The sequence below is a fragment of the Penicillium verrucosum genome (assembly GCF_028828655.1).
Source record: "Penicillium verrucosum strain IBT 35672 chromosome Unknown utg000003l_segment0_segment0, whole genome shotgun sequence".
Lineage (NCBI taxonomy): Eukaryota > Fungi > Ascomycota > Eurotiomycetes > Eurotiales > Aspergillaceae > Penicillium > Penicillium verrucosum.
In genome coordinates, this window is record NW_026643212.1 from 3,151,518 (window position 1) to 3,174,183 (window position 22,666).

General features: G+C 47.8%; 7 protein-coding genes across 7 annotated transcripts; 3 read left to right on the plus strand and 4 right to left on the minus strand.

Moving 5' to 3' along the window:
* Positions 1 to 190: 190 nt before the first annotated feature.
* N7516_008836 (alpha/beta hydrolase) lies at positions 191 to 1,289 on the plus strand (the record flags this gene model as incomplete). Its single annotated transcript, XM_057221555.1, has 2 exons — positions 191 to 597; positions 680 to 1,289. 2 exons carry the CDS (start codon positions 191 to 193, stop codon positions 1,287 to 1,289), a joined length of 1,017 nt encoding a protein of 338 aa, XP_057071827.1.
* Positions 1,290 to 3,489: 2,200 nt separating this feature from the next.
* Positions 3,490 to 5,244, minus strand: N7516_008837 (cytochrome P450; the record flags this gene model as incomplete). Its single annotated transcript, XM_057221556.1, has 4 exons — positions 3,490 to 3,618; positions 3,693 to 4,694; positions 4,779 to 4,975; positions 5,040 to 5,244. The coding sequence occupies 4 exons, from the start codon at positions 5,242 to 5,244 to the stop codon at positions 3,490 to 3,492; spliced, it is 1,533 nt and encodes a 510-aa protein (XP_057071828.1).
* Positions 5,245 to 5,851: 607 nt separating this feature from the next.
* N7516_008838 (pleiotropic drug resistance family ABC transporter) lies at positions 5,852 to 10,374 on the minus strand (the record flags this gene model as incomplete). The annotated part of the gene is made up of 2 exons (XM_057221557.1): positions 5,852 to 9,651; positions 9,723 to 10,374. The coding sequence occupies 2 exons, from the start codon at positions 10,372 to 10,374 to the stop codon at positions 5,852 to 5,854; spliced, it is 4,452 nt and encodes a 1,483-aa protein (XP_057071829.1).
* Positions 10,375 to 11,456: 1,082 nt separating this feature from the next.
* N7516_008839 (uncharacterized protein) lies at positions 11,457 to 13,842 on the plus strand (the record flags this gene model as incomplete). Its single annotated transcript, XM_057221558.1, is given in 7 exon segments — positions 11,457 to 11,570; positions 11,620 to 11,787; positions 11,807 to 12,155; positions 12,207 to 12,685; positions 12,735 to 12,910; positions 12,962 to 13,525; positions 13,602 to 13,842. The coding sequence occupies 7 exon segments, from the start codon at positions 11,457 to 11,459 to the stop codon at positions 13,840 to 13,842; spliced, it is 2,091 nt and encodes a 696-aa protein (XP_057071830.1).
* A 431-nt stretch (positions 13,843 to 14,273) lies between these two features.
* Positions 14,274 to 16,481, minus strand: N7516_008840 (uncharacterized protein; the record flags this gene model as incomplete). The annotated part of the gene is made up of 9 exons (XM_057221559.1): positions 14,274 to 14,505; positions 14,560 to 14,812; positions 14,881 to 15,192; positions 15,255 to 15,348; positions 15,406 to 15,668; positions 15,724 to 15,819; positions 15,878 to 16,049; positions 16,108 to 16,175; positions 16,229 to 16,481. The coding sequence occupies 9 exons, from the start codon at positions 16,479 to 16,481 to the stop codon at positions 14,274 to 14,276; spliced, it is 1,743 nt and encodes a 580-aa protein (XP_057071831.1).
* Positions 16,482 to 18,152: 1,671 nt separating this feature from the next.
* N7516_008841 (uncharacterized protein) lies at positions 18,153 to 19,847 on the plus strand (the record flags this gene model as incomplete). The annotated part of the gene is made up of 3 exons (XM_057221560.1): positions 18,153 to 18,371; positions 18,419 to 18,521; positions 18,577 to 19,847. The coding sequence occupies 3 exons, from the start codon at positions 18,153 to 18,155 to the stop codon at positions 19,845 to 19,847; spliced, it is 1,593 nt and encodes a 530-aa protein (XP_057071832.1).
* A 659-nt stretch (positions 19,848 to 20,506) lies between these two features.
* Positions 20,507 to 21,502, minus strand: N7516_008842 (uncharacterized protein; the record flags this gene model as incomplete). The annotated part of the gene is made up of 5 exons (XM_057221561.1): positions 20,507 to 20,877; positions 20,940 to 21,047; positions 21,103 to 21,126; positions 21,176 to 21,226; positions 21,283 to 21,502. The coding sequence occupies 5 exons, from the start codon at positions 21,500 to 21,502 to the stop codon at positions 20,507 to 20,509; spliced, it is 774 nt and encodes a 257-aa protein (XP_057071833.1).
* Positions 21,503 to 22,666: the final 1,164 nt, after the last annotated feature.

Here is a 22,666-nt window from a genome sequence, read left to right on the forward strand (position 1 = left end):
CAGTCCTGTCGATCATTACCCAAAGAGGCAAGAAGTAAGCTTATCATCTTATCGGCGATGTTCCCCGCATTGTCTGCCCCACTGCCTGCGTGGGGGTGGACTTCCAAGGTTGTATTTGAAGTACCTAGGTAGATCCTAAGCCCCGGAAAGCTTGGGATATTTCTGTTTTTCTTTTCCCTACAACTTAAAAATGACTGCCGGAATCACTCAACCTCCGTATCCCCTCCACGAGTCCGTTAAAGATTTGTTGGACCAGGAGTATGTCGCATTCTACAACGCGAATGTCATCAATAACCAGCAGGTGCACCTCCAACCCGTGGAAGCTTCACGGACAAGTGGTGTCTTGATTCCTGGTGCAGGTCCTATGTTGGAGGTGGGCAAGATTCAAGACATTACCGTTCAGCGGCGAGCTACCGAGGGCCCAGCAGTGCCTATCCGCTGCTTTACTCCCAAGGGCCAGGCGCCTCCTGGTGGATGGCCAGTGATGCTATATTTCCACGGTGGTGGCTGGGTGCTAGGTAACATTGATACGGAGAATGTGGTTTGCTCGAATCTTTGTGTACGAGGCAACTGCGTCGTGATTACAGTTGACTACCGGTAAGACAAATTCACTGCCCAACCACGCCATACATACATAACCTTGAGAAGCTTCAAACTAATTTGTCTTGTTTTCTTCTAGTCTCGCACCCGAAGACCGCTGGCCAGCCGCAGTCCATGACTGCTGGGAAGCTCTCCTCTGGCTGATCGCCGACGGCCCCTCCGAACTCTCAGTGGACGTATCCAAACTTGCAACCGGTGGCTCCTCCGCCGGCGGGAACCTTGCCGCGATTATGACACATAAAGCGCTTACTATGTCACCGCCTGTTCACTTCCAAGCCCAGCTCCTCTCTGTCCCCGTGACAGACAACACTGCCACAGTGGAGAACAACGAGTCATATCGTCGGTATGAGCGGACCCCCGCACTCCCCGCACTTAAGATGTACTGGTACCGCGACCACTACGTCCCCAATGACGTGGACCGCACCAACCCAGAGTCGAGCCCGCTTTTCTGGCAGGGCGATTACTCGCAATTACCGCCTGCATTGGTTATGGTTGGCGAATTGGATGTGCTGCGCACGGAGGGTGAGCAGTATGCGGAGAAGTTGCAGAAGGCGGGTGTGGCTGTTGATCTGCAGGTTATGAAGGGCATGCCGCATCCATTTTTGGCCATGGATGGGGTATTGTCTGAGGGCAAGAGGTGCATCACTCTGATGTGTGATGCGCTTCAAAAGGCCTTTTGGGTTCAGTGAATTATTTCCTTTTAATATAAATATCGCCCTGAAGAGAATCTAGATAATAAATCTACTTATTTTAACATTTCTAAGAGAGAAGAAGAAAGAGAGAGCGGCTGACGTATCTATCTACTACCCACTGGGCAGATGAGAGACCTATGGTTATCTTCTCTCCATACAGTGTACCCTGTCCAATTCAAACTCCATACACTCGCCATCCTCCAGAACGCAGTGTCCGTCTCTAATCACCTGGTGTGGAGGACAACTAGATGATTTCTCTGAAATGCACTTTTTGGTCTTGTTCTTCTTGAAACCTGTCTGGATCCTCTTCGAGTCAGACTTTGACAATACATTTATTGCCTTTGGAAACAGATCCATCAGGACACCTTGGGCATATCCTTGGAAACACAGTCAGAGCCCTGGTATTGACTTTCGTCCGGGCAGTGGGGCTTCCCACTAACGCAAGCCGTGCCGTTGAAGGCGCCCTTGCCGTCGCAAACCGGAACACGAAGAGAAACACATTTCCCATTCTTGGGTATGAATTCAGATTTGCAGCGGCGAATCTTATATTCACATTCATGAAAACCTAACTTTCGGGATCTGGGCATTTTGGAAACTATTCACTAACGCAGTATGGGCCATGGGGCTCAGTATCACCGGGATAGACTCGACTGTCGACCAAGCACTTCCCGTCTTGGGGCGAGCCCACTCTTCAAGTCGGGCTTTCTGAAACCAAGCAGTTCCCCTCGCCGTCTGATACGGAGTCTAAAGGCCATGAGGGCTGAGTTTGTGATACACATTTGCCTTTGGCAATTGTCGTATCCTTCGGGCAGTCGATCTGGAGACCAACAACGCAGTCGTCCCCTTCCAGTTGCCCTTCCTTGCAATCCGGAGGTGTCTCGAGGACACACTGTGTCCCGAAAAGAAAGAACCCCTTTGACTCGTCGCAAGCGTGTTTCATTCGACTGACGCACTTCCCATATTCGGGCTTAAGGCCTCCCGCGCAGATTGGTTCCTGGTCTGAAATGCAGGAATCTCCAACACGCTTAGTGAGTGCTATGGGGGCATCGAAGCTGCTCTGGGGATACGCAAAGCAAGCCAGAAGGATCGAGGTTGGTTTCAGTAGGGCACCGGGCCTTCTCCTCCAGACATATTGCGAATCTTCCAGGTCATAAGCCGGATCAGAAATTGGCTTGCGAATCTCCACTTTCCTGCACCTCCCGTTGACCAGAGTCGCTCCTTCGGGACATTTGCCATTAGGTCTAGGTAGGATTGAACAGGATTCACCATCCCATCTGTAGTCAGTGGGGGAGCAGCGATCGGTATTTGATGATTCGTATATTGAAAAGATCCCATCTTGGTCCTTCCTTCGCTTGCACCACCCATCTTCTAGGGTGTGTGAATTATCTGGACACTCTGGATACTCCTTCGCCACACACAACTTCGTTCGATAAAGACCGATAAATATGTCAACCCTACTGGCTCGATAATTACTATACACTGGGTACAGTCTTCAATTGAAGCCAAGGATAGGGAGGATTCCTCCGCATCCGCTTTCGGCAGTTTCCTATTGCGGTTTAACGCAAGGCCTCGTCCCATAGCGGCCCGGAACGGAACAAGGCGGGCCGTTCCGTTTACCCCAGCAACCATATAAACAAACGCACCACCTGCAAGCAGTAGCTAACGTAATTTCTAAGTGAGCTGTGAACCCCACTAAAAGCGCGCTGACCGAAGTGGGTTCATCCAAAAAGTGACGGATCTTTATCTGCACCCCGAAAATACTCGGAACTTAAAGATTTTGTTAACGAGCCTACCATACCATACGGTCATATTCAAAGTGGCTTCCGAAAGATTGAAAAAGCATGGCCAACAATTTATCTGAGTAAGGAGGTTGGAGAAATCAATCTAGTAGTCGATAATGCTACAGGGAATATCACGGAAGCGAAATATCTTGATAGCTAATGATTATCATGGCATTCTGCGGGAAAAACTAGCAAAAATCCGAAACCGAACCTATCTCTGGATCACGTTGACCTTGGAGTATATCGACTCAACTCCTTTCAGAGGGGGAATACAGTTAGGTAATCAAGAGGTGATTCCATGGTATATTGTTGTCACACATTGGAGAGCCAGCTTAATTCTACGACTGAGGACACTTGAGAAAAGCTCCCATGGCAATGCACTTCTAAATATTATACGGGAAGTGCTCTCTTCCCGTTCAGGGAGAACAGGGCGTTCGCTCCGTCACTTGTACCCACATATTTGAAATCGCGAAAAGCCCAAGGTAGTTTGTCGCATCCCATGGACGCGTCGGATTGACAAGTGCCATGTCGAAATTTCGTAAAAGCTATGCCCAATCAGCATTCCGTTAGCGTGTGCAGAAGAAGATGAAAACTGGCATGCGGATCTGTTTCTACTCACCTCGAACACAGTCTTTCCGATCTCCATTCGGGCCACTACCTTCCCCAAACACTGGAATTTACCGTGACCAAACGTGAGGTCGTTCGTCTGAACCATGGCAGCCAGCCTGGTAGCGTCTGACTCAAGCCACCGCTCGGGTCGGAAAGCATGTGCGTCCTTACCATATATCTTCTCGCTCATGTGCATAGCGCATGCCGAGTACCCGATGGAAGTTCCACCGGGTAGGAATACGCTCTCGCCATCGACGACCACGTTGTCGCCACCTGTCGGGACGTCGCGTGAGAAGATGTTTGTAACAGGTGGCCAGAGTCGCAGAGCTTCGCGGATTACGGCCTGGAGGTAAGGAAGAGCTTTAGCCTGGGTGGCAGTGACAAGGCCTTCGCCCATGCCCGGAGAAAGGCCGCGATGAACGGCATCGTCGACCTCCCGCTGTAGCTTGAAGTAGACGCGGGGATTCGTCATTATGTGCAGAAGGGTGCCACGGATGGCGCTAGAAGTGGTTTCGGCGCCCGCAATGATTAGCTCCAGTGCCTCAGTCCGCAGTTCGTTGCCTGCTAAGCCGTGGCGCATGAAGGAGGCTAGCATGTCGGATTTTTCATCTGCGGAGTTTGCAGCACGCTCATCGACAAGCCGGAAGCATACGGCCATCATTTTACCGAAGCCATTTTTATCCTTGGCCGAAGGTGCAATAAACCTACCAATAAAAGGCATCTGGGTGATCCAGGTGAAGCCCATACCAAGGGCAGTGTTACCGAGAGCAAGACCCTCCTCGCTCGATTTCAGGTAGTTGTCTATGTCACGGTCACTCTGCAACATACCAAACGCCTTACCGAGACCGATGCTGCTAATAACATCCAGTGAAAGAAATTGAACCTTCTTCGCTAGGTCCATGGGTACAACATGGCGGTCGGACGAGATATATTTAGATCGGATGAGGTTCAGCAAATCTTGGACCCGTTCATCGATAGACCCCTCGAGCTGGGTATTCTCCCTCCCTGAGTACTTTATAACCCTCTTCGGTCAGCAATACCATCGTGAATGGTTGGGAGGGTGTCAGAGAGAAATATCAGACAGGTATCATCATACCCCTAGAGCCATTTGCTTCCTTCGTTTCTCGTGTTTCACGTTATCAGTCTGACTAAAGATATTGTCCCTCCGATACTCGAGTCGTGTGGCTCTGTAGTACCAATCGGAGCGCTTGTAGCCAGGCTTGTTGTTTACGTGCATCCAAACTTCGGCAGAGGACGTGATCAGCACTCGAGGCGCAACACGGGCGATCGGACCTGTGTCGAATCGAGATATTAGCTATAGTAACAGTGGTAGAACTGCCTAGAAGATTCCTCGCACCATGTTTATTGCTGACTTCTGCATACCACTTGTGGCAATTACCTCCAAGAATCGCTATGCTATGAGGCCAGTTCGAGATGCCGGTCCACGAAGGGCCCCGGAACTGCACCAACTCGGCATAACGCGTGATAATCCTGAGAATATAGAGGGTCAAGAGACCACAGATAAGCATCACAGCCTGACCAGATAAGGCAGTTACCCCCATGGTGGAAGATACAACTGGGCGGAGTTGGCTAAAGCGAACTTTGAGGAAGTGTCGCAGGCCCTGCTATGAACTATTGGATGTGAAAAGGCGTGGCACTTTGTGATCTCGTAAGGGAGGGGTTAGGTTACACGTACAGTGTAGGACTACTCTGCACCGCGTTGGAATACTTTGCATACAAAAGCTATTGGAGTTCTTCTATTCAAAAAGAGTACTGATTTTGAGTATCTTGCTTTGTAGCATGAATGTATCAAGACAGAGGATATGTTATGCAGATAATACGTGTATAGAGATCGAACTGTCTATATTTCTAAATATTTAATAATAAAGTGCGTATAAAACGGAAAGATGGGCGATAGGTGAGCGACAGGACCAAACTGTTTATCTGCTGTTCCTATCAAACATGGTGGTCCGATGTCGCCGACAAACCCGGGATAGCAGTGAAAAGAGAGAAGAAAGGAAATAAAAAAAGAAGGGAACGAGCGGATCAAGATGATCCCGTAAAGAGAACAGAAGAAGCCAAGAAAATATCAAGAGAAAGGAAACACTTCTATCGAAGTGCATAGTGAAGAAACTCAGGCTGGGACCAGAGGGTGTATGGAGAACCCTATTAGGCAGATGTCTTCTTCGCCTTTGGCACGCGGGCAAGCCAATAGATAAACACCGCGCCGAAAATATTGACCGCGATGTACACCCACATCAGACCAAAGTTGCGCCAAGCATCAGCGAAATCGCTGGAGATTTGCAAGAGGTACGCATTTGTTTTGCTGACCGTGCAGAATGCACACTCGGCAGTAGCCATGGGATCTTGCAGATACCCAGTGCGGGCCATTTTGATATAAGGGCCCATATAGTCCTCACAAGTTTGGTTGGCTGGAGGGGTGAACTTCAAGAACTCGACTGCCTCACATACTGCATCAGCGCCCGAGACACCGGTCGATAACATTGCTGAGACCAAGTAGGTGAACGGCGAAACGCGATACATGAAGATCCAAAAGCCAGGCAAGGCCTCCTTGGTTGAGAGAACACCGCAGAAGATCAAACAGAGGGAGAACAATAAAGTCGCAATGTTGCCACCAGTCTCGGCCAGCTCAATTCCCGCAATGATCATGTGTGCGAAGGTCGAGGTGAATAGCAAGAACGACAAGATCAATAGGAACATGAGGGCGCCTCGTTCGCTCACTGCGTCGCTAGGTTCTGCATTTCTGTACAATCCAATTGGATAATACCAGCATAAATAGATGAACACAGACATCAATGTATTCCAGGGTAATTCCACCAGGATATTCGACACCATAAACGCCTGCCAACTGTATGTCTTAGACGGGCGCTCTCGCACCTCGTAAAGAGAGCGTTGGGTAACAAAGTTCGGCATGATCTGCTGGACCAGATTTCCAAAAATTGTCATCAACATGAAAACACTGAACATCTGGTTCTGAAGGCCTTGGATAGAATTCTGGGCATGGAAAAATGAGAATCCAATATAGAGTGAGGTGAGGATGCAAAGGGCAGCTTTGGACCAGATATAAGTCGGGGTGCGGAAGTACTGTGCGAAGACACGTAGGAGGCACTCCCACAGTTGGACGTAGAAAGGCGCGGCGAATTCATGAAAGGCGTTAGGCGAAGTATCAATTTCTGCCTTCGAAGATAGAGTGGACTTCAGCTCGGAGAGATGCTCCTTGACCTTCCTATATTCGGGACTCTCCCGCCATACCTTTGGCCACTCAATCTCGCTGTGTGTACCGGGGGCTGCACCGATAACGTCCAACATCCATTCAGCTGGATTTTCTCCGGGCGTCAGATGGTGGGCGCCGTTACGTTGGAAATAGTTCGATAAAGTGGACGAATTTTCCCCAATTTCACCAAAGTAGATCGTTCTACCTCCCTTGGCCAAAAAGAGAAGACGGTCGAATCGCTGGAACAACATGGCTGAAGGTTGATGGATAGTGCAGAGAATTGCTTGTCCGTGCTTAGTGAGCGTGTCGATAAGGTTGAGAATGGACCAAGAAGTCTGAGAATCGAGGCCACTGGTAGGTTCATCAAGGAAGAGTAGGAGTTGGGGCTTTGCAGCAAGTTCAACGCCGATCGTCAATCTCTTGCGTTGTTCAACGTTCAACCCCTCGCCGGGAACACCCACAACGGCGTCAGCGTACGCCTCCATGCCAAGGAGCTTGATGACCTCGTCAGCATAGTCTATCTTTTCTTGTCGACTGACCGTGGCGGGTTGACGCAGGAGGGCGCTAAACACTAGAGCTTCCCGAACTGTCGATGTAGACAAGTGCAAGTCTTGCTGTTGGACATACCCGGTCTTTCGCTGGAAGGATTGATCCGTGGGGCGTCCGTCAACGAGCATTTCACCAGTGACAACACCCATGGTAACTCGGGTTGCAAGAACGTCAAGCAAAGTCGTTTTTCCCGCTCCAGAGACACCCATCAATGCGGTACAGGTGCCAGGTTTCACCCAGCCATCAACATTGTCCAAGATCCTCCTGGGTTCGCCTTTAATTTTGATGTCGTAGCACACATCCTGCCAGTGGAATATCGCAGTTTGTCGCTGAATTGCGGTTGCTTGGTAAGGGGACTCCTCTGTCTTGGCGACCGTAGAGGGTTGGGAAGATATCTCCAAATCACCCTCGCCGGAAGCAAGTTTTGGCTGATGACCACGCCGGAACAGAAGCACCTCGCCTTTGGACTTTTTCTCAGAGATGTACTCAGTGCCAAGAAGATATGTGAACATGAAGAATAATAGAAAAGCAATGAGAATCCCCAAGTTCCTCCACAAATGTCCTTTCATATACCCGAAGCTCTGCTCGAGATACAACGATCCAGACACATTGGTGGAACCCGATTGAGCACCGACAGTTGAGCAGATGCGATGTTCCATTGAGATACTATTATATGCACCGCCGGCAGGAATAATAGCAGCACATGGGAAATCACGACCTTGGAATTCATTGACCATAAAACTTTCAAATGCGTAGGCAACGGGATTGATATAGTTCATCCAGCGAGACCACCCGAGCATATTGCGAGTAGGGATGACAAATCCAGTATAGATCACCATACCCAAGATCAAAATAGCGGCTGGGACCAAGGCCTGTGAAAGCGAGCGGGAAGATGCGGCAATGGTTCTGAAAATCATTGACATTGTGAACGTCGTAAGGAGCGAGAATAGCCAAAAGGTGAAGAAAGCCCCAGCCTCACGACGTAGATCGGTCATAAAGTACAATGGTATGTTGAATGTAACAGAGTTTATCACTTTGTAGGGTGTATCACAGAGCATCGATGCAAGCGCCTCTGCGAAGGGGTGGTAGAAGGCGTATCGGGCTTGCTTTTCAACAATTGGTCGTTGGGCGTAGAGGGTGAGGATTTCTAATGCACTAGAGAAAGCATTTAAGAGGACGGCAAAGAACAGAAGAGCTCCCCGGGAGTAGAAGCTTGATGTATCCTTAGGAAGGTTCACAAAGACAGAACCGATGATCAAAGACATAATAAAGTTTCCAATTAGAGCCGTTCCTGTTAAGCTGTAATCTCCGCGAAGGCGTTGGAAGCCTCGGGTGACACAGAGGGAAACTTGTTTCCATATCGAGATGGTGTATGGCGATTTGACTCTCTGGTGCTTGTCCTGGATAGCCCTACGCGCATCCACAAATGCATCGTAGGAGCTACCTTCGATGGGGTGATTCCTCTCATATTCCTCGATTTCACTAACAAGCTTGGTGCGGGGGGCGCTTCTCTTCCATGCTGCCGCAAAGTCATCAGGGGTGATAGGAACACGACCTTCAAACCCTTCCCGAACTACACGTTCCGAAGCGCTAGTTATCGACGTTAAGAAGTCTGCCGTGGTTTGGCGCTCTGGGCACTCATAGCCCATATCTTCAAAGTATTTCCTAGCCTCAGTCGTTGGCCCGAAGAAGATCTGCCTTCCTTCGTAAAGCACGGTTACTTTGTCAAAGACATCATAAGCACTCTGTGACGCTTGGTAGATGGCAACACAGGCTGTTGTTCCCGAGTATTTGCTCATAAGGGCCAGGTTTTTGCAAAATTCCAGTGCATTGGCGCTGTCCAGGCCTCTTGTGCTATTGTCCCAGCACTGCAAGGGACTCTGACTAAGAGTGGCCTCCGCAATACTAACGCGTTTCCTCTCACCGCCACTAACTCCGCGAATGAAGTCATTGCCAACCTGGGTGTTGATCGTATGGGAAAGGCCAAGCATAGCCATAACCACATCTCTCATATGTTGGGCGTATTGCTCGTTGCTTACCCCCTCGAGGCGATTTCTGGGGGCTCTAGCCAACGCTGCGAACATGAGGGTATCACCGACAGAGAGTTGGGGGAAGTGGACATCAGTCTCTGCTGCGTATATTGCCTCGCCTTTGAAGGCATTTTGCATGTCCTTTGCAGAGATACCTATATTTATTAGTATTTGTCAAACTCTCCAACAATCGAAGTGATATGAAATGGTGCAGCGCGAGACTTACCTTGATAGTTGAGAATCGAATCATCTGACATCTCAATGCCATTCATTTCACCGGCAATGGTTTTGAGTAAAGTTGAGCAACCACTACCTGGTTTTCCCAAGACCACCAATGTTTCTCCGCTTTTGACGAGACCATCAAAGTCACGAAGAATCTGAATTTTCTGGAGTTTCAGGCCGGTCAGGCGTCGTACCATAGTGCCAAGCTCCAGTAGCGAGTTCAGGACGTCTTTCTGATAATCCGTGGGAGAACCAAATCCATGGACGTTCAAATTCTTGAACGAGATGCCAGCGGTCCGATCTGGGTACTTGTCGGGATTTCGAGACCGGATCGCCAGCACCATCTTCATCCAGTCCCGCACTTTGAAGTTGGGACTACCGGGATTGAGCGAAGATTCGGAGTCTCCATTCGTGAAAGGATTGTCCAATGCACCGCTCACTGAGACTCGGGTAGATTGCCGGGTGAGTTGTCGTGCTAGCTGACCAACCAGCGCCTCTCTATGTTCTTCGTCGTCGTGCTCGGTGTCTTCATCGTCATTCTTTTCTAGATCATGGACCATGTCGAGTTCTCGCTCGCTCGAGAGCTGCGCGGTATTGTGACTGACCACAGACTGGGAGCGAGCAGGGTTTGGGTTGAGTGTCCCCAAGAGCGACATCTTGGTTTCAGTAGCAACCTGTCAAACCCTAGGTGTTCGCGTGAAAGGAACAATATTAAATATATATAATAATAAAAAAGACTCAAAGTTTAGATTGAAAGAGGCTAGTCAGTAACAGCAAACTACAAGCAGTCCGGGAGCTCAACATATATAAGTTCATCTCTAAATCCAAAAATAAAGATCCACCAGCAAGAAACAATGAATCCGATTAGGATTCCGGCAGATCCGGCCACGTTAGGGGTAATAATATTTTGCGAATAGCTGAATAGCTGTGATATAAGAACCTCCGGATTGCCGATATAGACTTGCTGGATATTAACTCCGATAACCAGGAATGTGTCCCGTTAAGGTTTGCTGTGCTACTTCCGATACCCGAAATAGGGTTTATCTAATTTAATAGTTACTACCGAGGTACAATACCCCAGTTTTCTTTTCCCAAACGAGAAAACTCTGGAAGTGTAGATGGCCGGGTCGACAAGTGATGTGACCGGTTTAGGGGGCCCGGATCTTGGCATATCGTATCAATACTGACTTAATACACAGTATTTACCGATTAAAGAACATCCGGCATCCGATCCACTCTAAATTTATGCCAAGACTACATCTAAACAGCCCTGGAGAGACACCGAGTATAGAAACTAATCATTAGTCAGACTGTACACAAGGCACGTTGTCTTGTTTGAAGTGATTTCCAATAACCATATATGTGATTGTAACTCATATTTGACCGGAATACATACATGGTACATGGCAGTACCATGTAACTAACTATACTAGTATACATATACTAATAGGGACCCTGCTATCGGGGTATCGGAAAGATCATTCCCGTCCCGGCAAGAATTAGAGCCCACATGCACTTACCTGGGGAAACATTCCACTTTCATGATTTGCACAACTTGCCACAACTTGCCATCTTATGCACCTTTTTTCCCTCCATACTGTTACTTGGGATGGAGCATCTCCCTTTAGGCATACTGTACATGTTTCATTATTGAATACGCAGTTTTCAAAGATCTCTTGGCTTCAATCTCCGGGTAACATCTCCCATATCTAATTATTGCGACTCCTGAACATCCAAGATGAGAGGAGTGCTCAATAACCAAGCCCGCGGCGACTCTGCGTTGCGCCAACATTCATCCCAACTGTCAAGGCCAGAAAACGGACATATAAGAAAAAGACAGCGAAAGAGAAAAGTCAGACTCCACAGATTGAAATCATGTTATGTACTAATAATCTCATTAGGCGTGTGACACTTGTCGACATAGGAAAATAAAATGCGAGGTTACCACCAAGTCCAAATGCTTGTTCTGCAGCAAAGCCAACATTCCTTGTTCTCTGGTTGATCATAGACGGCAAAGGCAGTTGAAGAAGTACGACACCATAGCCAATATTATAATGTGTCAGCAATTAGTAACAATGACACAGCCAGAATATGGTCGATCGCCTAGAGGCAAACATCCAACGCATGGAAGCTCATTTTGAAAAAATAGGATTTGACCTGGGTGAAGATGTGAACGGGTCATCCTTTTTCGACAGCCTCCAACAGTCAGATGAGTCCTCCTCGTCGAGTCCAGCTGAAAACGCAGATTTCATAACATATGCCGGCGTTTGGAACTCAGAAACAATACACCTGGAAGCTGAACAAGACCTCGCCACTGATACGCAGAATCCATATCACTCCCTGGTCGACCCGCCCTCAGATGAAGTCGACCCAGTAATACTGAAAGATCTGCCTTGCTTCCATGTTCCAAGGTGTTTTACGGATACACCGAACGCCGGTGAGAACCACAGCCGATCTCGTAGATTATAAAGCTGATTGACACGTATAGGCTTCTCGACTCTATCCTCAGAAGGAAACAAATGGATAACTAATAAAATGGAAGGCGCGTCCGTTGACAATTTACAATCCTTCCTTTCCTTAGGTCTCTACCAGAGATCGAGGCGAGACCCGCTTGAGAGTTTATTCCCCGACAAACCTTTCTCCCCACTACCCCCGAAAGATGAGATCATATTGTTAGTCAATGACTACTTGCAGCTGTTCAACTCGCTGTGTCCCATATTTCAACCCTCGTCGCTATTGTCACTTTGTGAGGAAAACAACTTACAGGGCCTGCTAAAGTTCCCTAGTCGTTGGGCCAGCCTTAATGTTGTCTTAGCGATAGGGTATATGGTGCGCATAAAGAATACCTCTATTGTACAGGCTGACCGCCAGAAGAGCTGGTTGTTTATGAAAAACGCCTTGGGGTTTTTGAGCGAGCTCTGCTTTGGGTTGCCAGATCTATGGACCGTCCAGGCACTCATTGGGATGGTAAGACGAACAAATTCATTGAGAGAAGATGTGACTAATAGTACTATAGATCTTCTTTCTGTTCGGGACATTAAGAAACCAGCCTTGCGGGTATTTAATTTCCTCTGTTATGCGAATATGTCATGTGATTCGACTCGAACGAAGCGAGAATGGGTCGATATTGTGCCCTGAAGAACTAGAACAACGCAGGCGCATCTTTTGGATTGCATACTGCCTTGACAAAGAGTGGGAAACTGAATAATACCGACATCTAAAACCCATACTGACATGCCATAGGATATCCCTTCGGGTCGGTACTCCACTAGCGCAACGCGACGATGATATGGATGTCTTATTGCCAATGGAAGTTCCACTGGATAATATAGGAACCCTACCGACAACAAACCAACAAGGGACCTTCAATACATTTAGGTCAGTGTGTGAACTGGCCTTAATCAAGAGTCAAGTATACAAACATCTCTACTCGGTCACAGCAGCAGATCGTCCGCTTGTTGAAGTGGCCGCTACGGTTGATATGTTGAACCAAAAGCTCCAACAGTGGAAGGATAGTATACCTGTCGAGTTTCAACCCGAATCACGAAGACCTTCCGCTTTCCCAAAATCCCCGCTGGCCGTGACCCTTCTTTTTCTGCATTTATCATACTTCAACTGTCTGATCGCTATCCATCGAATCACTGCAGTCCGGGGTTCAAGGCTAGGTGGGGATCTAATCGAAAGAAATAGCGTCTACAATCTACCCCACCCTGTGGTATTCATGTCGAAATCACTGTGCACAAACGCTGCAACAGCGTCGATTAACTTGCTCAAATATATGCCGCAATCCAATATCGCCCTCATAGGGTATGTGATGACTTCTGATTCAGTATCAAACACGTCTGTCCTATTGCTTCCTGGTTCTGTGGTTAACATACGTTAGGGTCCTGATCTACTACCCTATTCTCGCATCCAAAACACTTTCCTCAACCATCGTCCAGAATCCACGAGACACCTCGCGCATATATCACATCCAACTTATCATGCAGGTTGAAACATTTGTGTCATCCTTGGTCCTTGATACACCCAATGAAGGGATCGATGGGCTTCTAAAGGATTGTGCCGAGTATCGCTCTCTGGCGGAAGGTGCAGTTAGGGAGGCTACACAGATATGTCGGGGTTGATCACAGGGGGTATACCATCTGTCTCTCTTGAAAGGACAGGTTTCTGCTTAAATTAGACACGATGTGGTCGCGCAAGCGAATACTGGGTTGTTTGCCAACGGTGACTTGTTTTCACGTGTCTAGCAATGGGATTGCCCTTGACTCGCAAGTCGAAGAACAAGACGGTGCATATCTCGGTTCATTTATACGCTCCTCTCAATTTACGTTTATACCCCAATGATATCTAATGCAAATTTTGGATACAGGATGACTCTGGTCTCTTATCCGCCTTCCAAAATTAAATCTTATCACCAGAATCTCAGTCTTCAGGCGCATACTCATAAAAATATATTCTGCATAAATATCCTAATTAGGCCATGCCAAGCTGCCTAAACTTGCTGTTATTTACTACCTTCTGTTGTGGGTTGCCGGCATGACCTAGCACCTCTAGATCACACATCGATGCCTTTTACCTGAACCAAAATCTCAACCGGCGACTCAATGAGACGGCCAGCCTCATCGTGTGTCGCATCCCATTCTTGGATCTCGGTGATAGGGACCTTTTTAAGCCGGTTGCTCTGAACACCGTCGTCTAGGCTGAGTAGTTCCTGTCGCAGTTTGTAGCCCTTCCATTTGGGAATAAGGAAGGCCCAGAAATAGTAATATGTGCCACAGGCAAGAAGACTAGGTATTCCCGTTAGTAAGAATAGACTAGTAGGCCAAGTTTGGTTGACTTACATTGCAACTCCCGTCACGGCATATGTTGCATACCAAAAGCTGACATCACCAGCATACTGACCACCAATGGGGGGATACCAGGGCATCACAAGGAGGTAGAGCTGGATGAGAATATTAAAGATAATCACGAAATGCCAGGCCTTGAATTCAGGTTCGGGGAGGTTGGCGTTCTTTCTGCGCCAGCGAACAACGTAGATACCAACACCCATCGCAAGATTAAAGGCAGCAGTAGGGATGGTGCTTAAATCATTAACTGTTGAGTATTAGTATTGCATGAACGCCCGGCCAGCCTCTGACGGGGAAAGCGAAGAGAAAACGTACTAAAAGTGAAGGCATCTCCGGCAGGGATGGCTAGGATCATCAACATGGTCAGACCCCAAATGACGAGATACGGGCCTAAGGGCGTGCCGAAGGGCTTAGTTGAGACCCAGAACGTCGTCCAAGGTAGAACTCCTTGTCGGCCGCATTCTCTGATACGCCGAGATATGCCAATTATCACGGCGATCATATTACCGAAGGAAGCCAAGGCAATGAGAAAGTTGAGGCCGCGAACTGCACCGCTATCGCCGAAGACCTTTGTAAAGAACAGACTTGCAATAGTCAGCTTAGAGCTTTCAATCTCATCCTTAGGAACTGTGAAAACATGTGCAATTAGTGTGGTGATCCTAGCATAGGATGGGCTGTCGTTAACTAACCGGCTGCAAAGAATGCAACATTTGCAAACATGTATAACACATAAACCACTGTGAGAGCAGTGGTGGCATATATTTTGAGTGACCTGACGGGATTCTGTCAACGGAAATGTTAGTTTCGGCCCGGTGCCACATCAACCTTGAACTGCCATACCTTGACCTCGTTGGCAACATTAAAAGCGTTATTATAACCTCCGTAGGAGAAAGTGATGCGGTACAAGGCAGTAGTGAGCCCGTATGCAGAAGCTGTAGAACTACCCGACCATGCGTCTTGGAAATTGGCCTTAGGGTTCTCAACTTTAGTGTTGCCACCCAAAACAACAAAGCCAGTGACTATAACAAAGAGGAGGGTGCAAATCTTCACAATTCCAACAGCATTTGAGAACCAATATGCATATTTTGTGTTAAACACCAGTACTGCAGGTTGTTAGTACCCGAACCCCGAACAAATGATGTGCTGAAAGCAACTTACCCAAAGTAGCGAGAGTGTAGCACGCTACAGCAGTCCCTTTAATCTGCCAGTCGGTGCCCGAGTGGCCGGAGATGGCGATGAGATAGTTGGCCATAACTGTTATGGTTTATTAATTAATGTCCTGCGACAAATAAAAATGCAACCAGCCACCCACCTGTAGCATTGGCAGCCCCAAAAGAAAGAATGACGCTCTGGAACGCAAAGGTAGTTGGGAAGAGCCACTTTGGATTAGGGTAAGCTTGTTCGAGAAAAACGACCTCTGAGCCAGATCGACTGGGAAAGTATGCTGTAAACTCAAGGTACACAGCTCCAGACGTGAGACAAATCTAGGACAAAGCAAGTATGATCAGTCGATGCTACTTTCCGATCATGAGCAAGACATACCAAGTAACCGATGGTCCAGTAAACAAGAGTAACACCGACCGAGCCCGTACCGGACAGGATAGATGATGCTTTATCATATTAGCTGGCATTTCTGCATATGCATGGGTTGTGTGACACTAACGCGTGGAGTAGATACCAGCGCCGATCATCATTGTGATGTTCAGCAAGGTAATAGTGACAGGGCCAACGGAGTATCCCAATGGCGAGTCGTGCTCAACTGGAGCGCCAGATGCGTCTTGGTACGTCGTTGTCGCATTATTGCCTCCTGTCTCGCCGATATACTTCCCGCCAACAGTTGTGACCTGCCCCGTCTGGCCTTCGACCGCAGTGCTGAGCGCAGTACGGGGCTTGTTTGAAGATCGTCGCCAAGCCATTGCTGGCAATTGTTAAGAGCTATGGAGGCCTGACAATGTTCTTCGCGAAAATAAATCAAACAATGCAAGGTAGCGAGTGTCAATGCTCCCGTCGCTTCATATGATAGTGTATATGCTAGAGAAAGAAAGTAAAAACCACGCCGCATCGGCCATCTATATATCATGGCTCCGAGCCGTTTTTCTTTTCATATCTTACTTCCGGATATCTTGTCCAGTACCACGTTCACGATTTCAGTAGGCATGCAGGCAACGTTTGCTTGTGGGGCATGACGATTTCAACATCGGAGGGGCGAATGTTACAACCAAAGCAGTGGGCCGACTGGGAGACCGACCATTTGCATTCCGGTCTTGGGGGAAAGGCGTCATGGTAAGCAGAAATCCAAAGAGAATTCGTCATCTGGTGTCTTGCTCTGTGTATAAGATCCTAGTCAAAAGCACCTAGCCTGTAGCGTTTGTGTACTACAAGTGGGGAAATTATCGCGCGATGGTTTGTCTTCCGAATATCTGCCGGAGTCGAAAGGTTTATATCAGTGAATCTGGCGGCCAAATATTGCACAATGATCGTGGTTAATTAAAGATCCTTCTCAGTATATCTGTACCGATGTGACGTTTGACGTGGTAAGATTTGCATTGCAAGATAGCACAACTCCAAATGGTACCATTCGTTCGGGCGAATGTAGATCTGGCACGTAATAGCCAGCTAAATGGCGAAAGCAAGAAGCGTGGCTGAAGATGATGACACGCGTAGATGCGCCAAGTTGGATTGGCTATAGCCATGCCATTTCGCGCAATAATGGTGTTATTGGAAGCTGTGGGGGCATTTTTTGCTATTTATCACGCCATGTGTTGTTGAGATGAGTGTGAGCGACGTCTTGACGGAATGTTAGGTGGCCTCAGGCCCCATACGGACCTAGGTGCACAACTTGTACTCCGTACGGAGTAGCCAGGTACATCCTCTCCTACCTCTCTCCGTCCACTTCGCTTTCTGGGAACCATACACAGTTCTTTCGTCTCTCCATAGAGAGCATTTGTATAGTGGTCCCTTGAAAAGATCGATGGACCCTGGGACGCTTCGCTCATACGGATGATTAAGGGCGGAGTTGAATGACCTCAACTATATCGAAAGACGGATTCAGCATACACCAAGGCCGAAATCAATCTGGAACAGACTTCGAAGTCTTAGATTTCCAATGTTGACACTCGACAGGAGAACCTTGGAAAGATTCCAAAAATGGACGACGGGAACCGGGCCGGGGATTCCCCACACCACACGGGCCACTTAAGACTTTGGTGCCTGAGGCATACAGAGGCAATTGACCTTACTCATTCTTGTCCTCTCCTTGCTTCACATGCCCCTTAACCGTGGCTATCGGAGGTTATAATGAATTAATGAACATAATCGATGGGTCCTTGTGTGACTTGGAGCCTTCTCAATGATAATCATGATCGTCTCAACTTAATCAACTGAATTTCTAGAGCCAAGAAAGTGAGGGATACGTTCTTTATCCAAATTATGGCGTGATGAAATCTCTGAGTACTCCAAAACGATAAAATAACTCACTAAGCTCATTCGTTCTTTTGCCACAAGTGCTTTATTCTGCTCGTTCAAAGGCCTGCGTTGACCGTGCACGCCTCTTTCGATCGCCGCTAAGAAACAAGGTATACGCAGGTATGGATTTGGCCTTCAAGGTTGAGCCCACAGCCAAGGAGAATCCACCACCTAAGAACGAGAAAGCTATCGAGACCAAATATGCCGATGAAACTCTGCGCATTCTTGAGCTTCATGGAGACTCTGTTGGTCCATTGACCACCGAGAAGGAGAAAAGGCTGAGACGCAAATTGTACTGGCGAATCTTCGGGCTACTCTCCGCTATCAACCTACTGCTTTTTGTGAGCTCATTATTCAACTTTTTATTTGTAACTTCTAACTTCTCTAGATCGACAAATCCACCCTGGGATACGCCGCTATTCTTGGCCTGTTCGAAGAGACCGGTATCACCAAGGCCCAATACAACAATCTTGGAACTTTCTTCTACGTCGGTACGTAACAGTATTATAGTTCTGATTAGTTATACCTTCCCTGACATACCGCTAGGTTATATTATTGCACAATGGCCAGGACACTATGCTATGCAAAAACTACCATTTGGAAAATTTGTCGCCGCTCTTGTCTTCATGTGGGGTGTCATCCTACTACTTCACTGCGTTGCCACAACATATGGCGCTCTTGTGGTTCTGCGACTGGCGCTTGGTGCCGCTGAATCTGTCGTTGTACCCGCAATGGAGGTCACAATCGGAATGTTCTTTAATCGTTACGAACAGTCGTTCCTCCAACCCTGGCTTTGGTTGACGTCGGCAGCCGCCCCTATATGTGCCGCATTTATCTCCTACGGCTTGCTTTGGAGTCATAGCACCATTCTGCCCTGGAAGCTGTTTATGATTATTACTGGAGCTGTCTCGGTACTTCTTTCTGTTCTTGTTTGGTTTCAGTATCCGAATAACCCAGCCGAGGCTAGGTTCCTGTCACTGGAGGAGAAAATTCACACCATCAGACGAGTACACGAGTCAAGTCAAAGCTCCATTGAACAGAAGCAGTTTAAGAAGAGCCAGTTTATAGAGACGCTGCGCGACCCCGTTTCATGGTTGTTTACTCTGCAGTCTTTCACTCTCATGATGTCTAATAATCTCACCTACGGGCAACAAAACCTCATCACCAAGGCTCTTGGAGTGGACAGTCTGGGTTCGACTCTCGTGGCTGCAGCAGGCGGCGGTTTCGGTGTTCTGGTTTGTATTACAGGAGCCTACGCCCTACGGTGGTGGCCTTCAAATCTTGCCCTCCACGGACTCTTCTGGTGTGTCCCCGCGATTGCAGGTGGAATTGGCATGGTCGCTATTGATTGGGACCAGAAGCTAGGGATGCTTGCTTGTCTACTGCTAGCTGGCCACACCTATGGTAATACCTACATTATCGCATTGGGTTGGACTACATCATCTGCGGCCGGCTACACGAAGAAGCTCACCCGAAATGTTATGTTCATGGTTGGTTATTCCATTGCAAACATTTGCTCGCCACAGATCTGGGTTCCTAAGGATGCACCTCGCTACTACGGTGCCTGGATCTCCATGATAGTGGTCAGCTGGGCTGGGACACCATTCATCCTTTTCATTATACGGTTCTTGTTGAAACGCAGGAATGATCAGCGGAAGACTTGGGCTGCATCCTTAACCAGCGAAGAGAGAAGAGCTCACGAATTTGGAGTGGTCGAGGAGCTTGATGAAAATGGGAATGTGATACGCAGGAAAGTTGAAATTGCCATGCTGGATATGACTGATATGGAGAACCCTTTCTTCATCTATCCTATCTGAATAACGCGGGTACTTGGAATTCGGCGTCATCTAACGCCAAATCTCTACAAAGGTTATAGCTTGGAAAATATATGCATACTAGCGTTGCTCTAACATTGGTAAAGTGCACGCCCTGTCGGATAACGTGATCAACAATTTGCATTCAAAAGACATACAGGCCTATCGATGGGAGGAGAATAGTCCCGATGATGAATATAGTCAAATGCGCCCTGACCGGGTCAGAATAGGGCTTCCAAACTCTCGCTGGTCGTAAGAGAAATAATATCAGTATTGTGTCAAAGCCAAGCAGTATCTCGCATTCCCAGAGCCCGATCAAAAATATAGAATCTTCGAGGGATGAGAAGCAAAAGTGGAAAGCATTGGGTCAGATCGAAAAATAACCAGGGGAAGCAAGGCTGAAGCGCGGAAATCAGCCACCCATATGAAAGGGCAAACCATGCAAAAGGCACATAAAGAGATGTTGGTCTTTTTCAATAAGATCACATTATAACCTTTTATTTTAAGTATACTACTTATATTCTAATGTCATAATAATACCCTAATGGGATTTCAAGGGTATGATCATGAGTGCCTCTATAGTTATATATTTTATGCGTGAGGGTGCACAACCGACAAGGTGAACGCTTCCCAAGCTAGCCTCACAGAAGTTCCATGCATCCTTATGCACGATCATCGTGCACGAAATACTCAGTCCTGACGGCAATCCCTGGTTTGGTAACCGGTGCGGTATCCTTCACCAATCCATCCTCGGAGTCATTGAACGAAACGTCATCTGCGCCACGGTCGACCTGACTTCGTGAGACGGAGACGGTGGTGAGTTGCTTGCTGGACTTGGTACCCGTATGCACGCCAGAGTGCGAGAGCTCGTAGCCGCGGCGGCCGCTATATGTTCCCGTGCGAGAGTGCGAGCCGAATACCAGGGTGCGGAGAACGGGGAGACAAGAAGCGATGATGGCGATGGCGGTCTCCACCATGGAGACGGTGCAGGTGATCATTTGTTCGTTGCGGTGGGAGTAGATTGCCCGGATGACTAAGTACATCGTCGTTTAGTTATGGGGAGGAGATGAGAGGGACACAGTAGGGGAGACATACTGCTGGTGATGACCACAAGACCACCCAGAAGGAAGACTGAGATGACACCCCACTTTTGTTTCTTGGGCATCTTGAGTCGTGCAACCTGCGCAATGGGGAGGCAAATGACTGTTTGAATTGGGTTAGATGGAGCGATTGGGATAAATTGAGCTCGGAACCTTACTGAAGACATCACTGAAGATGTTGACTGCAAAAGTTAGTTGATAATCCAAGTAAAGTAAGAAATACGGCCTTACAGAGTATAGTGAGCCAGTAATTGATTGTGGACGGTCCTTGGGGGCATGCCACTAAAACAGCGTCAGTCCCTGCATCTGTAGTAGTTGTTATAGGAGCATTCTCTCACACTCAGGGTTTGTGAGCCCATCCCACTGCCGCCGGGGCGGGTAGCACTTGAAGACAATATCAAAAAACAGCACTAGCCAGGTCGCAGCCAGGAAACCAAGTGTGATGTTATACACCATCTGGTACCGGGTGCGATCTGCAAGGCGCTTGTAGAAGATCACCATGCTAGACTTGATCAGCCATAGCGCAGTGACGTATAATGTGGAGCCCGGGATGATCATCTAGTAAATAAACTAGGCATTAGCAACAATTTGATTGTGTATACTTCCTAACACAGGCTGTTTTACCTTCATCATATTAATCTTTTGCTGCATGGTTGTATTCGCCATTTCAGACATGCCTGTGCCCACTACCGTCAGTGGACTCCTCTAAATTTCTGCTCCACCAGTTCGATAATCGAACTACCTACCCATGTTAAACATATAATGTTGAATTGCCAGATCGCAGATTAGACACAACGCAGCCAGAATAACGAACAGGTCGTCGACGTAAAGCCGCTTCCAGGAGCCGCAGGCGGACCACAAGACGACAGACCAGGAAGATGCATGCCACCACTGTGCACACATACCAGGCCACCTGCACAACGGGAATCTATTTAGCACGGTAGTGGGAAATTTGAAGAAAAGATATCATACCACTTGCCCCATATCTGGGCGCGCCATGTTGACTTGACCGAACCGCAGAGAGAGGGAAAAAGCAAGACTCGGAGCATGAAAATAATGTGCCAGTCGTCTATTATTATAAATTATCTATAGGACATCTGCTACAGCCAATCTCCAAATTGAGACAGTACACTAAAACACATTTCCCAAGGCCCACTGCCTTGGGAATGCCCTAGCATAGATTATCGAATGGTTAAACTCAGATTTGAGGACTGTGACTCGTTGCTCGATTCACCTCGTATAGGATGGAAGGTATCTTTCTTGGTAAGATTACATCTATGCTTTGAATATAGGGCAAACATCGATAATTACTGTATTAGACGGGGATTTTACACGGTACCAACTGAGTAGGTACCTACCTAGGTATATGGCCCCACCAAATCATCCATGGATCGGTGCTATAATCAAAAGAACTTTGTGGACGCTAGATCAATTCCGAACCTTGGGAAAGTTCCAAGGTTCCAGAATTGATTGGTTCGGATTGATTCTAGTTTGCCACAATTAGGTACCTACCTACCTAGGTAGGTACCTAAGTAGGTAGGTAACTAGGTACCAGGTAGTTTTCATCGTACAGTGTAATCTGGAGCAGAAGTTCGTGCGTTTGGAGATTCCCCATTCGGCAATTACATGAATTAATCTATTCGAAGCTGGTGGTCCACCACTAGCAACAATATGCGATAGATATTAGTAAATAATGGATACATAGCGCTCCGTACAACAACC